The sequence below is a fragment of the Manis javanica genome, chromosome 6 (assembly GCF_040802235.1).
Source record: "Manis javanica isolate MJ-LG chromosome 6, MJ_LKY, whole genome shotgun sequence".
NCBI classification, from domain to species: Eukaryota; Metazoa; Chordata; class Mammalia; order Pholidota; family Manidae; genus Manis; species Manis javanica.
Genome location: NC_133161.1, coordinates 17,051,924 through 17,064,881, shown reverse-complemented (window position 1 = coordinate 17,064,881; position 12,958 = coordinate 17,051,924). Strand labels below are relative to the sequence as shown.

Here is a 12,958-nt window from a genome sequence, read left to right as displayed (position 1 = left end):
TTTCATCGGCTAAAACTGCAAAATGTCTTCTAGGAACAAACAGACTGGATAGGTTTTAAAATCAACACAAGATGTTTGTATTAGGAATGAAAATCTGTTCAAAGAGCCGAACTGGTTTAAAAACTCCAGGAAATAGTGAAAAAGAAAGTTCATGACTTTTAACCAACTAAAGTGATACACAAGGATGACACTTTTCCAGCAAAACAGGAGTAATGTTGACTCTGGCTGGTATATTTAGTAGCATGGAAGTGACAAGGTGACCGGGAAACCTTACTGCCAGTGGGAGTTGACTGAGCTTCTCAGGGAGAAAAATTACAGTCAATAAAGCAGATTTGTAAAGGCTTCAATCTCTAAGGACTTCACTTTCCCATCAGGAACAGCTCAGGTGGACGAGATCAGCCACGGCTCCCTGAGCTCCTGAAGGAACGAGGGGCGCCCCGCATCCTGCCCAAACAGCCAGCCCTGAGGGCTTCCTCCCGCTTGGGGACCAAGAAAACCATTCTTGTCACCTTCGAGCAAACAGCTCGACTGGGTTCCCTGCCCCACCCAGGCCTCTTCCTCCTAAGCTGTCAAAGTACCACCAGGAGCACGTGGACCAGGACAGTTACTGTGTGAACACAGGTTATATGCTTTAAAGGAGACAGGACATGGGCTTGCCCGGAGCACGGCCCAAGGTCGTGGTGACTAAGTGACCACCTCAGAGAGCCCTTGTCACAGTCTTAATCTAACACTTATTCAGCTGCTGTGAGTGGGGAGATCAGCTCATTTGGGGGCTTTGGGACGCGTGTCTGGAGAGCTCTCTTCACATCCTGGTCTCTGTCGCACCCTTCGGGCGCTCTCCTGACTCCTGGGAGCAGAGGGTGAGTTGGCTCACGGCCCCCTCACCTTTCCTCCCAGGGTCCAGCCTGGGCCAGAAGGGGAGGCAGCGGGGGCAGGAGGAAGTGAAGAACTTGGTGCCAATCCCAAAGGGAAGGTGGTAGACCTCCCAGGCCTTCTCAGTCTCCTTGGACTCCTCCTGGATGTGATGCCACGCCCGGAGACCTCTCTCCTCCAGACTGCCTAGCAGGGGCGACAGCAAGCAGTCAAGCGTTGGGGGCAGGGCTGGATGTGTGGGGAGGGAGCCTCTGGCATCCCCTACAGGCACTCAGGCGGTCCTTGGTGCCCTGCACCTGCCCGAGACACCTCCCCTCCTTCTCCAAGCCCTCCTCAAGTATCACATTTTACACTTGGTAGAGGGAAGAAATGTGGAAAATAGAATACTGCAAAGCAGGGGCTATCACAGAGGCCTTGTCAGTGGCTGGGAGGAGGATCAAGGGAGTGTGGAAGGCCATCTGTGATGGCAGCCCCGCCCGGGTGCCCGTCGGCGTCCTCAGCATGGACAGACTCAGGTTCCTCATCCTTGCGCTTATTACCCTGCATTGTAATTGCCTCTCTCCCCTCTTAGCCTATAGGCTCCTGGAAGGCAGTGACCATGTCTTTCTGCTCTTTGTATTCTCAATATGAAGCACCTAGCATGCAGCAAATACTCAATGGATTTTTATCGAAAATATGAATGAATGAATACATGTGTCCTCCCCCTAACCAACTGGAGTGCAGATTCTATGAGAGCTCGGGCTGTCTCTTTTTCTTTTTGCTTCTGGTGTAGCTCTCACCTTAAGGCCCTGTATGGACTACACTGTGCCCCCCAAGTTCACATGTTAAAGCCCTACCCCTCCAAACCTCAGAATGGGGCTGTATTTGGAGATAGGGCCATTAAAGAGGTGATTGAGTTAAAGATGGGGTCTTTGGAGTGCTCCCTGATCTGATCTGGCTGGTATGTGTACAAAAACTGAAGACTAGGACACACCGACACCAGGGACGCACACACAGAGGAAAGGGCACGTGAGGACACAGCAAGACGGCGGCCATCTGTGACCAAGGAATGAGGCTTCAGGAGACCAACCCTGCTGATAGCCTGATCCAGGCTTCTAGCCTCCAGACCATGAGAAAATATATTTTGGTTTTTAAGCCACCCAGTCTGTGCTACTTCGTTATAGCAGCCCTAGGAAGCTAATACAGACCCATACACACCACCTGGACCCAGAGCCTGCTCAGGGTAAGCTCTGGCCAGCTAGCATGGTCCTCATGCTGGAAAAGCAAGGTGCTGGCTCAAATGCTGATCGTCCACCCAAACTGCTAACTTAGAGACAAAGAGGAGCCCTACCAGGGATGGTGTTGTCCAGTAGAAAGCCCAGAAATCCACCGACAAACATGCCCGTGGTCAGCAGCACCTGGATGACCTGGTCCAGTTGGAGAATCCCTAGAGGGGAGACAAAGGGTTAGGGATTCCCAGGACTAGGGACCCCACCAGCTCCGTCCCTGGAGTGCTCACAGTCTGTAGGACGAAGAATCACCTGTCTGGAGCTTCTCAGCGTTCTTGTTCACCCAGTTGGGAATGGCGAGCCCACAGAAGATGGAGAAGCCGAAGATGAAGAGGTTCCTGGACGAGTTCATGTCCACGTACTGCAGGAGAGAAGCCCTCGTGGCAGCCCGGACCCCTCAGCCCCTGTACCCTCTCAGCAGGCAGGCCAGGCCCTGACACCCTCCTAACACTGGGAGCTGTGGTTTGGGTTATCCAGTTCAAACTGATGTGGGTTTTGTTTTTCAGAAGTTTGGATACTTCAGGCTGTTTCTTTATTCTGGGGGCCAGTGTGGTTTCTGGAACCAAGGATTCCTTTCCCCTCCTGGTCCCACCCCTATTCCATTCATCTCAATCCTCGTGTGCTCCCTTCAAGAGATGCAATGTCACTGTTTTTCTAAGGGGGCCTTGAGTCACCTGCAGATTGGAGATCCCCACGGCAGTGATGACCCCGAACATGACCAGGAGCATGCCTCCGATCACGGGGGTGGGGATGGTGGCGAACGCAGCCCCGATCTTCCCGAACATGCCCATCAGGAGCAGCACACAGCCCGCGGCGACAATCACCATCCTGCTCCCCACCTGCAATGCTCAGAGAGATGGGGGGCAAGGAGCTGAGGACGGCCAGGCTGGAGGCCCCACGGGCTCTGCCCTGCCTGGGGCACCATGAACAACACTCCAGGGGGGGACAGGAACAGCACCTAGCCTCAGAGTGGCCCTCCTCTGCCCACACTAGGGGAGTGGGAAATGACAAGCACGTGGCCCTGGGTCCCAGCCTCTGCCCCCACCTCCGCACTCTGCTGCTCTCACCCCTGTCCTCAAGTCCTGACAAACGCTCCTCCCCTAGGAAGCCCCACAGAGGGGCAAGGAGTCTCTCTCAGAGGCCGTGGCCCAATGCTTAAGAATGAGGGTTCGGAAGCCAGTTCTGCCTCTAACAAGCTGGTGACAGTGGGCACATTACCTATCCTCTCCAAACGTCAGCCTCCAAATTTACCAAATAGGATTAATAATAATTCCCTCACAAACTTATTTTACAAGGCCAGCATTACCCTGATTCCAAAGCCAGTTAAGGGCACTATGAGGAAAGAAACTACAGACCAATGTCCCTGATGAATACGGATACAAAAATTCTCAACGAAATACTAGCAAACCAAATTCAACAGCCCATTAAGAGGATCATGCACCACGAGCATGTAGGATTTATCCCTGGGCTGCAAGGATGTTTCAACACACGCAAATCAAGAAATGTGATATACTACATGAACACAAAGAGACAAAAATCATTGGATCATTTCAATTCAATGCAAAAAAAGCACTGGACAAAATATAGCATCCTTTCATGATTAAAAAATCTCAACATCCACAAGAGGAAAAAAAAAAAAAAAAAAATCTCAACAAATGGGTATAGAAGAAAAATACCTCAACACAATCAAGGCCATGTACAACAAGCAGATGATATGATCTCATATACAGACAATCCTAACAACCCAACCAAGAAACTGTTAGAACTGATCAATGAATCATTAACGGTGCAGGAGACGAAACCAACAAACAAATCAGTTGCATTTCTATACACCAGCAACAAAAGATCTGAGAAAGAAAGGAAACAATCCACTCACAATAGCATCAAAAACAGTAAAATACTGAGGAATAAATTTAACAAAGGAAGTGAAGGGATCTGTACACTAAAAACTGTTAAGACTCTGATGAAAGAAACCAAAAAACATAAACAGATGGGGAGATCTCCCAGGCTCATGGGTCTGAAGAATTCATAATGTTGAATGTCCACACTACCCCAAGCCATTGATAGATTCATCACAAACCAAAATACCCTTGGGATATTCGGGTGGAAATGACCAGATGGCAGTTGAATACTGAGGTTTGGAGGCCTGACCTGTGGCTTGGCTGGAGGTAAAGGACATCCCATCTAACCTTCAGAAAGTGGGGGAACCCTTCAGTGCTCACAAAGCCACTGACGTCTGCCAGTGTCACGACTTTCTGCCTGTGGGATCACCACGACCAAAGAAAGTCCAGTACAGTGACAGAATACTGGCTCCTCAGGGACGTCACACCCTAATCCCCAAAACCTTGACTATATAACCTTGCATGGCAAAAGGGACTTTGCCGGTGTGATTAAGGATTTTGAGATAGAGAAAATATCCTGAATTAGCCAGACAGGTCCAATCTAATTACATGAATCCTTATAAGCAGAGTCAATTTCCTGGCTGTGGTCAGAAGGAGATGTGACTACCAGGGGAGCGTCAGGGAGATGGGACGCTGCTGGCTTTGACTGGGGAGGAAGAGCAGCGCAGCCAAAGTACACGGGCAGCCTCTAGATGATGGAGAGGGCAAGGAGTGGGGTTCCACGGGGCTCTGGAAAGGAACGCGCCTCTACGAACGCCTTCATCTGAGTTCCCTGGGACCCACGCGGACTTCTGAGCTCCAGAGCAGTAACATAATGAATTTAAGTTGTTTGAAACCACCGAGCTTTTGATAATTGGTTACATGATAAATAAGAGACTAATACATTGGTGACAGATTCAGGCCCCCAGCCTGCCCCACGGGCCATCACCAGCAAGCTTACCCTGGTGATACCCAGCGCCCCGACATTCTCGCTGTAGGAGGTGGTGCCATTCCCTGTACCCCAGGCGCCGGCCAGCAGGCAGCCAAGACCCTCCATGCCAATGCCACGGTTGACAGCGTGCTTCGGGGGAGGCGGGGCCCCCACTAGCCGGGCACAGGCATAATAATCGCCTACTGACTCCACCATGGAGGAGATCACTCCTGCAATGATCCCAAAGACGCCGGCCAGGCTGATGGTGGGGCGGCCCCACTGCCCTGGAAACGCAGTCAGAGGGACTAGTAATCCAGAAGATAACAAGGTGCTAAACCCCACATAATTTCTTTGCTAAAGGGGTCTCTGGAAGGCTTTAAAGACCGGGCAGTATTTCTTTCAGCTCCACAGCTGTCCGGAGGCTGTGGCTCAGACTCCTGCCCCCCCCACTCCTCCTTGAGATGGGTTAGACACCTGAACCTTGAGGTCCCTGTGCATAAAACAAGCCAGCAATGGGGCTCTCCCAGAGACCTTGGAGGAGTTGAAAGTTCTTACTCCTGGAGGTGCTCGCCCCATAGCCCATGAAGCCAGGCCAGCCCTCCCTGAAACCCTGTTTATCTACTCTGAGCCAAACCTTATTTATATATACTCGGAGTCAAAACTACTGGAAAAGGAGAAGTGCCCTAAGGGATGGCCTTGACCAAATCTCCCCAGAAATGTTCTGTCTCTAGCCTCCCTGGTGTGGGATCCAGCAAATCCAGGAGGTGACCCAAACCTTTGGCTAGGAGGTGGGACCCCCCCATCCTCTCCCCACTCCCAGATGTACAGGTTCGTGGCAACATGGACGAAGGGCTGAGGGATGTAGGCCAGCTTGGAGGTAGGTCTGGGAACAGAAGCATGTGGTCTAGCACCCCCAAAGGATGCTTAGGACCACCCGAGGGTTTCCTCCTTCTCTTAGGGGTCTGATCTGGACTCCCTAGGGCCCACCTTCCCTTGTCAGATTCCTTAGAGATCTCTCCCACAGCCCTGCTCAGCTCTCCATCTAGTGCCCTGGGTGCACGGATGGTCCTGGGAAATGTGTCCCAGGCATAAAGGGGCCCCATCTTCTCGTTACCTGGGTAAGGGAAGCGAAACCAAGGAGCCTGACTCAGGACACTGCCTTTGGCGTCGGTGCGGGCCAGGTGCCCGTAGCCTGTGGGGGCCGCGGGGAGGACATCGGTGACTGTGAGCACGAAGCAGAAGAGCCACGAGATGCAGAGAGCCAGCAGCACCTGCCAGAGGAGCCACCCTTCACTGCCAGGCCCAGGCCCTGACTCCCGCCGGCCTCCCGGAGGAGCTGGGCAAGGAAGGGAGCTCGGGACAGCTCTGAGGTGAGGAGGACTGGGTTACTGGCCCTTCCAGTGACCGCAGGGATCTGGTGCACCACAATCAGTGCATTAAAGGAACATAGAAAATAAACTATGAGGAGACCTTCTGTCAGATAGAGGCAGAAATGTCTAGTAAAGTGGGCACAGTCTGGGTCAGAAGCATTACATGGATGACGAAGATTATCACCTCCCTTTCCACTCTTTGCTGGTCACATGACCTTGGATCAAAGTCTGAGCCTCAGTTTCTCCATGTGTACAACAGAGTTACAATCGCTGCTCTGTAGAGCCTGAAGTGGGATTTCTTAAAGTGGGGACTTGGTATATTGATTTTTTAAATCTCCGGTGGCAGAACACCAGAAATCTGTATTTTTAGCAACATCGCCAAGTGATTCTTATGTGCACAGAATTTTAGAACCACTGGCCTACAGGGCTGCTGAAGGATCAATGAGATCATTACGTGGAAGTATCTTTTCACCATGTGAAATGTAGTTCTCAGTTAAATGAAGCCTGAATACACTCTGGTCAACAGCTGCACATACTTGACAGTGTGGTGCCAATTCAACAGAGAAAGTTCTGAAAGGGAGGCACCCGCATCATCACAGGGAGTTTGGATTACCCAGGAACCAGTGAGAAAGAACCTGATCTAGGCAACTTGGTCCTTAGTTGTGTGTGATCAGTGGTGGGCTTGGCCGTCTCCTCGGGCAGCTTGCTGTGAGGACGGCCCAGGGACCGGGAGAAGGCTGCCCCACCCTGATGTCCAGAGCAGCGCCCTAGGGCAGAGCTCTCTGCTCCTGGGAGAGGAGCACTGGGGAACGACTTGAGGCGCATTGTCCCAGAGGCCAGGGTGAGTTCCCACCAGCGGCGCGCCCCCTCTCAGCCTCCTTCTCCAGTAGACGAAGGAGGGCCAAGGAGGAGAGGCCACTGCGGACGCAGAGCCCTTCCTGGGGAGCCATCTGCAAGTGTGAGAGGCTGCCCCTCACTCTCCAGGGGAGCCAACTAAGAGTGGAAGAGGGTGGGGAGTGCTTCTTACAGGGAAAACCTGAAACAGGTAGAACCTAGAGGTGTGACACTTCTCCTGGCCTCCATACACGGGCACGGGCACTGCGATGTTTTTCAGGTACTGAGAAAACAGCACGATGAGGAAGATGGTCCTGAAACAGAAAGAAATCACACCACCCTAGCGAGCTGGGGCTCATCCTGAGCAAGGGCCCAGGAAGCTGGGCCACCACATGGCTCGGGGCTCAGGGGGCAGTGGCTGAGCCGGCAGGGTCCTCATGGGCCCCGCTCTACAGTGCAGCCGGGTCCTGCCATGTGAAAAGGTGGGCTGGTCCCATTCAGAAGTTGCTGGTGGCTGAAGAGGAAAAGTGGGAAGGGAGGCTATTCTTCCCTGGGGGTCGGCAGCTGGACAGATGCAGCAGGTGGAGCTCATGAGGCCGGAGTGCAAGACTGGCTTGTCTTTCAGGTCATTCCGCCAGTCCTTGCAGTTGTCTTCCCCCAGAGAACTTAGATGGCGCCCCCTCCCCAGAACACTTACAGGGCAGCAATCCCCCAGTGAATCCCCGCATCACTGCCCGCAGACTCGAAGAGAGGCAGGGCCACCAGGGAGATGGTGGGAGCAACGGTCAAGGGGCCAATGAAGCGCAGGAGAAATCCAACGAGGCCTGAGAAGCCCACAAGCATCTGGACACAGGAAGCAACCATGACGGCACCCTGCAGCTAGAGAGGAAGGGGGCTGCTCAGACAGCTGGAGGCTCGCAGGCGCCGGGGCCTCCCCAGCTGCTGCAGCCCACATCTCAGGGTCCCCCGCGACAGTACGCTCAGAGGCAGTGTGGGCACAAAGCTTGACCCCAGAGGAACTGAGGGAAGGACAGCCTAATCTCCTCTCCCCAGTTCAGGACTATCCAACTGCCTGTTGGCCATTTCTCTCAATTTGAAGCTTTTCAGGCAACGGTCTCCAGAAGTATGTACTGATCATAGCAGTGGTGACGACGACTCATAATACTAGTGTCACTCAGTAGTGTATTAACATCCGGCTGCTTGATTTTTCTCTGTTTTTCCTATTTCTTATTACAAATTTTTTTTCTGTAAAAGGCCAGATACTGAATAGTTTAGGCCTTTTGGACCATACAGTCTCTGTCGAAACTTTTCCAAACAAGATGTGAACAACAAGCCTAGCTATGTTCCAGTAACATTTCAAATGTAAACACTGAAATTAGAACTTCGTATGATTTTGACACATCACAAAATATTCTTCTTCTGATTTTTTCCAACCATTTGAAATGTAAAACCATTTTTAACTCACAGACTACGCAAACACAAGCAACAGGCTAGATTTGGCTCATGGGCTGTAGTTTGGCGACCCTGCTTTATTGGTCAGATTAAATTTACTTTACTTCCCCTTTTCTACTCTATTCGTTTGGATGTTATACATTCTGTTTCACGCCTGATAACTGTCCTTCCTCTGCAGTCTGCTCTTTCTGAAAATAATAGAGTGGCTCATACTTTTCTTAGATTAATGGTAGTAGCATGGTATATTTTTCTCCATCCATTTACTTTTAATCTACATATGTATTTATATTTGAAATAGGTTTCTTGTAGACAACATACAGGTAGGTTGCGTTTTTGAGTTTTTTTTATCCACCCTGACAACCTCTGTCATTTAATTAGTACATTCAAACCATTGATATTCAAAGTGATTAGTGATGGTGGGTTAATATCTACCATATTCATTCTTGTTTTATATTTGTGGTCTTTTTCTTTTTTCCTATTTTTCGTCTTCTACTCTCTTTCTGTTTTTTATGGTTATTGCTGAGCATTTTATATGATTCCATTCTCTCTCCTTTCTTAGCATATCAGTTAACTTTTTTTCCCCGTTTTTTTTAGTGGGTTCCCTAGAGTCTGCAATACACATTTATAACTGATTCAAGTCCACTTTCAAATAGCACTAAACCACTGCGTGGGTAGCGTACATTACAATAACAAAATAACCCGCAACTTCTCCCTCCTCTTCTCTGTATTACTGCTGTCATTCATGTCACTTATATATAAGCCCACATGAATATATCAATAAAAACTACCATGAGATTGGAAGGTGAAATTTAAATCAGTCTAATGATTGAAAACGGAACTTGCCATCTCTTCCCAGAGTTTTCTACTTGTTCTGCTACCACCATTTCCTTAAAATAGAATCACAGTTCACTTTTACCTCCCCATGACCTCTTACATCCCAGTAGCTAATGGCCTTCCTGTAGGTCCTAAATCTGCATCACTTTATTCATGGCTGGTGTTGTGATACACGGTTGGTCTGCCCGCCAACAACAGTTTCAAGCCTTGAGATGTGTGTGAATAAATACAACTCAGTTAAACATGGAGAATCTACCTGCAGTTCCAATAGGCTGCCTCAGCAAATTAAATCAATCAATCCAATTAATAAAATGAGGTTTAAACTTGGAAGACTTTCTCTTGTTTACAGCACCGGTGAAAAACGTTGGACCAGAAGGTGGCGCTAAAATGCCACAGCTAAGACTCGAGTTTGGGCTCACAGTGTTGGACCCTCACAGGGCTAAGTGGGAAAAACAGTGATCGCTGTCTGAGACCTGGGCAATACCCCCTCCCCCACCCTGTGTTTTAGAGCAGGGTTTGGCACACTTTTTCTGTAAAAAGCCAGGTAGTAAATATTTTAGTTTTTGTGAGCCACATGTGGTTTCTATCACATATTATTTTTTTTAAACAACCTTTCAAAATGTAAAAAGCATTCTTGATTTGTGGGCAGTTAAAAAACAGACCACAGGCTGGGTTTGGTCCTAGAGCCGTAAGTGTGCTGCCTACTGCTCTAGAGGACTCCACATATCACAAATACAAAAATAAGCAGGAAATGTATTAAGAAAAATATGGCGTTTCTGTCACTTGAAATCCTGTGCTCAATGCTGGCACAGCATGACCTATATCCCTAAACATCCTCTCTTGCTTCTGATACTGTTCAAGCTCCAGGGAAATTCTTTTCCAGAACTCTTGCCCAATGTCCTTAAGACCCAAGGTAACTGCCTGGTTGCAGATGAATGCATTGAAGGTTTTGAGTTGTGTCACTGCAGTGTTAGAGGGAGACATTTCATTAGAACACAGGAGAATCTGAGCAGCAGCAGTGCTTATGTCCGAGAAGACACAAATGAACTTGCCAGATCTTTCCTCTTGGGTAGGATGAAAGCAATAGATTCTAGCAGAAGGAATTACAACGCTCAGTATGTCCATCCCTAGTACCTGGCAGAGCAGGGTGAGGAAAACCCACTTCTTTTTCTTTGCTTAGTTTAATTTGGATTTTTAAAAGCCAAGTATAACTCCCTGGGGGACAATAAGAACAAACAAACAAAAACCCAAAAGCCACATGTATTCTGTGATTCATTCTATGGATGATATAGTAAAATTAGTCTTCAATGAAGAAGTGCATCCTAATTTGGAAAAGGTGATATGACGCATGGCATTCTGAGATTGTCCAATCAACCTGGCAAAAATCTAGGACCGGCCAGCTTGACAAGTGAAATTCTTAGGAATATCTGTCTGGAACTGTTCATTAAAGCTGAAAAGGCCTGGCAACTCTGTGTCCACCCTGAGTAAAAAGGAAGCACAAGGACTTGGTGAGATTACTGAAGGACACCCACATCTGGGTGCACTTCTGAACTGTGTATCAGAGCACAAACACGTACGAGTAGGCTGTCCTTGAAAGAGAAGAACAGCAGAAGGTTCTGGCTGAAACTCACAAATTCTGGCTCTGATGCAGGGTGTCCTGACAAGCACAGTCCTCCCTCAGGGAGCAGAAGTGTCAGGGGTGGAGTCCACACTGAAGGAGGACTGAGCCTGTTGGAAGGGGCTGCAGCAGCCCTGCCAGGGGGTGTTTGGTGAGCATGTGGCCTGGGGCAGCTGCTCAACCACTCCCCCTTTGGAGGGCTAATATTCACTTTGCTACACAGGCACTGTTTGGAAGTAGAACAGCAGTGAATGGCACCAAATAACTTTCAGATCAGAGACCCCAATCCTATCCTGAGGGACATCAGAAAGACGTTCAGATAAGGAAGGGACTAATCAACAACATTCACTGCTAAAAGGGAAATAGTTATATTTAGAAAAATATATATAAAGAAAAGGCAGTTACACAGGATGGGTTTATAGGATCCATAGTAAGTGACAACACCCCTCCCCTGGGACAGACACTACCTTCCAAGGTAATCTAGCTCTAACAACAGACTTGAGCCCCGCTGTGTGAGTCATCGAATTCAGAAAGCACTGGTGGAGTCTTGCTAAAGGTGCTGCTCACCTAAGAAAGGTTGACATTGGAGGAGTATAACGCTTCAAATGAAGTCCCCTGGTGGGAGAGGGAGGGCAAGTCTAAATCCAGCCAATGGAGTGACATGTGTGGGGTTGCTTACTGTGCAGACATAAATGCCCAGTATTATCCTGATATAATTATATTTTTATATAATCGTATTATTATATTACCCCAGTATAATTATGAAATTATAATTATATTATTTACTTATAATTATCTTGGGTGATGGCCAATGGACTAGCAGTGTGGTCTGACAAGTGGATAACAGAAGGCTCTATGGGAATTTCACCTTCTGTGGGACAGAACTTCATAGTCAAATTTCAAATAATGGTGATTTATGTTGATGCCCTGAAGTCTTAAAAAGAGGAGGGAAGGATGAATTTGAATGTGGTCACTAGAGCCCGCAACATGACCCCTAGGGTCACAAGCCATGTGTACATGGGCTCACAAGCAACATAATCCCCATTTCCATCTGCAGTCGCCTTTATTAGCCAGAATGGTGCAGATCACCGGGAGCAGTGAGCACATGCACCTTTGGGAGGAGAATCTGAGGTTATATGGCCCTTTACAGAGTTGGCGGGCTGCCTATGCTGGACATTTCACCGAGCATGGCAGGTTGTAAAATTTCTTTTAACTGGTATTTCTGGTTTGAGCTTTGCCTATTTTGCAACTGAAGCCCCAGCCTGGGCTACTACAACATGACTATCAATGTACAGGTCAAACAGTTCAGGGATCACTTCAGGAGTAGACTAAGAAATATAATATCAAGTGATCTTTTTATATTTCATATCACTTCCCCAAAGCAGTGAAATGACTGAAAAATTAGAATGTGTGTTCAGAGCCACAAAATGTGCATGACAAAGGCACAAAGGTCTGGCTTTGCAGGACAGGATGGTGTAAGATCAAGGTAACTAGGAGAAGCACAAAAGTGAACCACCAGTGCAACAGTTTCAGATTGACAGGTTGAGAAATGAGGGGGTAAAGAAAACCTATTTTCCTAGGACTAGAGATTTGGTTGTATCTCCTAAGATAAGAATAATAGAAATAGATTTAATTTGACTTACTGGAATTTGATGGTATTTATGGGCCAGATTGGAAAGTCTGGAGTTTTCAGGACGCAGCTTTCCCGCAGAGAGAACCCAGTGACAATATACTTATTAAATCATTTAAAAGCTCCTTGGAGAAGGACGCTCAAGGAGATTTTTAACTAGGTTACCTTTGCTGCCCATCATCTGAGGGATGGCAGAGAAGGACTCAAAACCCCCTCTAAAAAAAGGAGCAAGAGAATGGGGTAAGAAGAGGTCCTGGAGGAAACAGAA

General features: G+C 48.5%; 1 protein-coding gene across 11 annotated transcripts in view; it reads right to left on the bottom strand.

Annotated features, from left to right (window-relative positions):
• Positions 1-53: 53 nt before the first annotated feature.
• Positions 54-12,958, bottom strand: part of LOC108408587 (solute carrier family 23 member 1-like) — a 38,933-nt gene continuing 26,028 nt past the window's right edge. For 10 of the 11 annotated variants that reach the window (XM_037019607.2, XM_037019609.2, XM_017678714.3 and 7 more), the window contains 8 exons: positions 7,854-8,035; positions 7,350-7,470; positions 6,067-6,223; positions 4,983-5,236; positions 2,816-2,980; positions 2,394-2,502; positions 2,204-2,299; positions 54-1,059 (listed from right to left, as the gene is read on the bottom strand). In XM_037019607.2, the coding sequence (XP_036875502.2) occupies positions 803-1,059; positions 2,204-2,299; positions 2,394-2,502; positions 2,816-2,980; positions 4,983-5,236; positions 6,067-6,223; positions 7,350-7,470; positions 7,854-8,035 (1,341 nt within the window). In that variant the 3' untranslated portion in view covers positions 54-802. The remainder of the gene's footprint in view (positions 1,060-2,203; positions 2,300-2,393; positions 2,503-2,815; positions 2,981-4,982; positions 5,237-6,066; positions 6,224-7,349; positions 7,471-7,853; positions 8,036-12,958) is intronic. The other variant, XM_037019608.2, reaches the window with a different exon arrangement.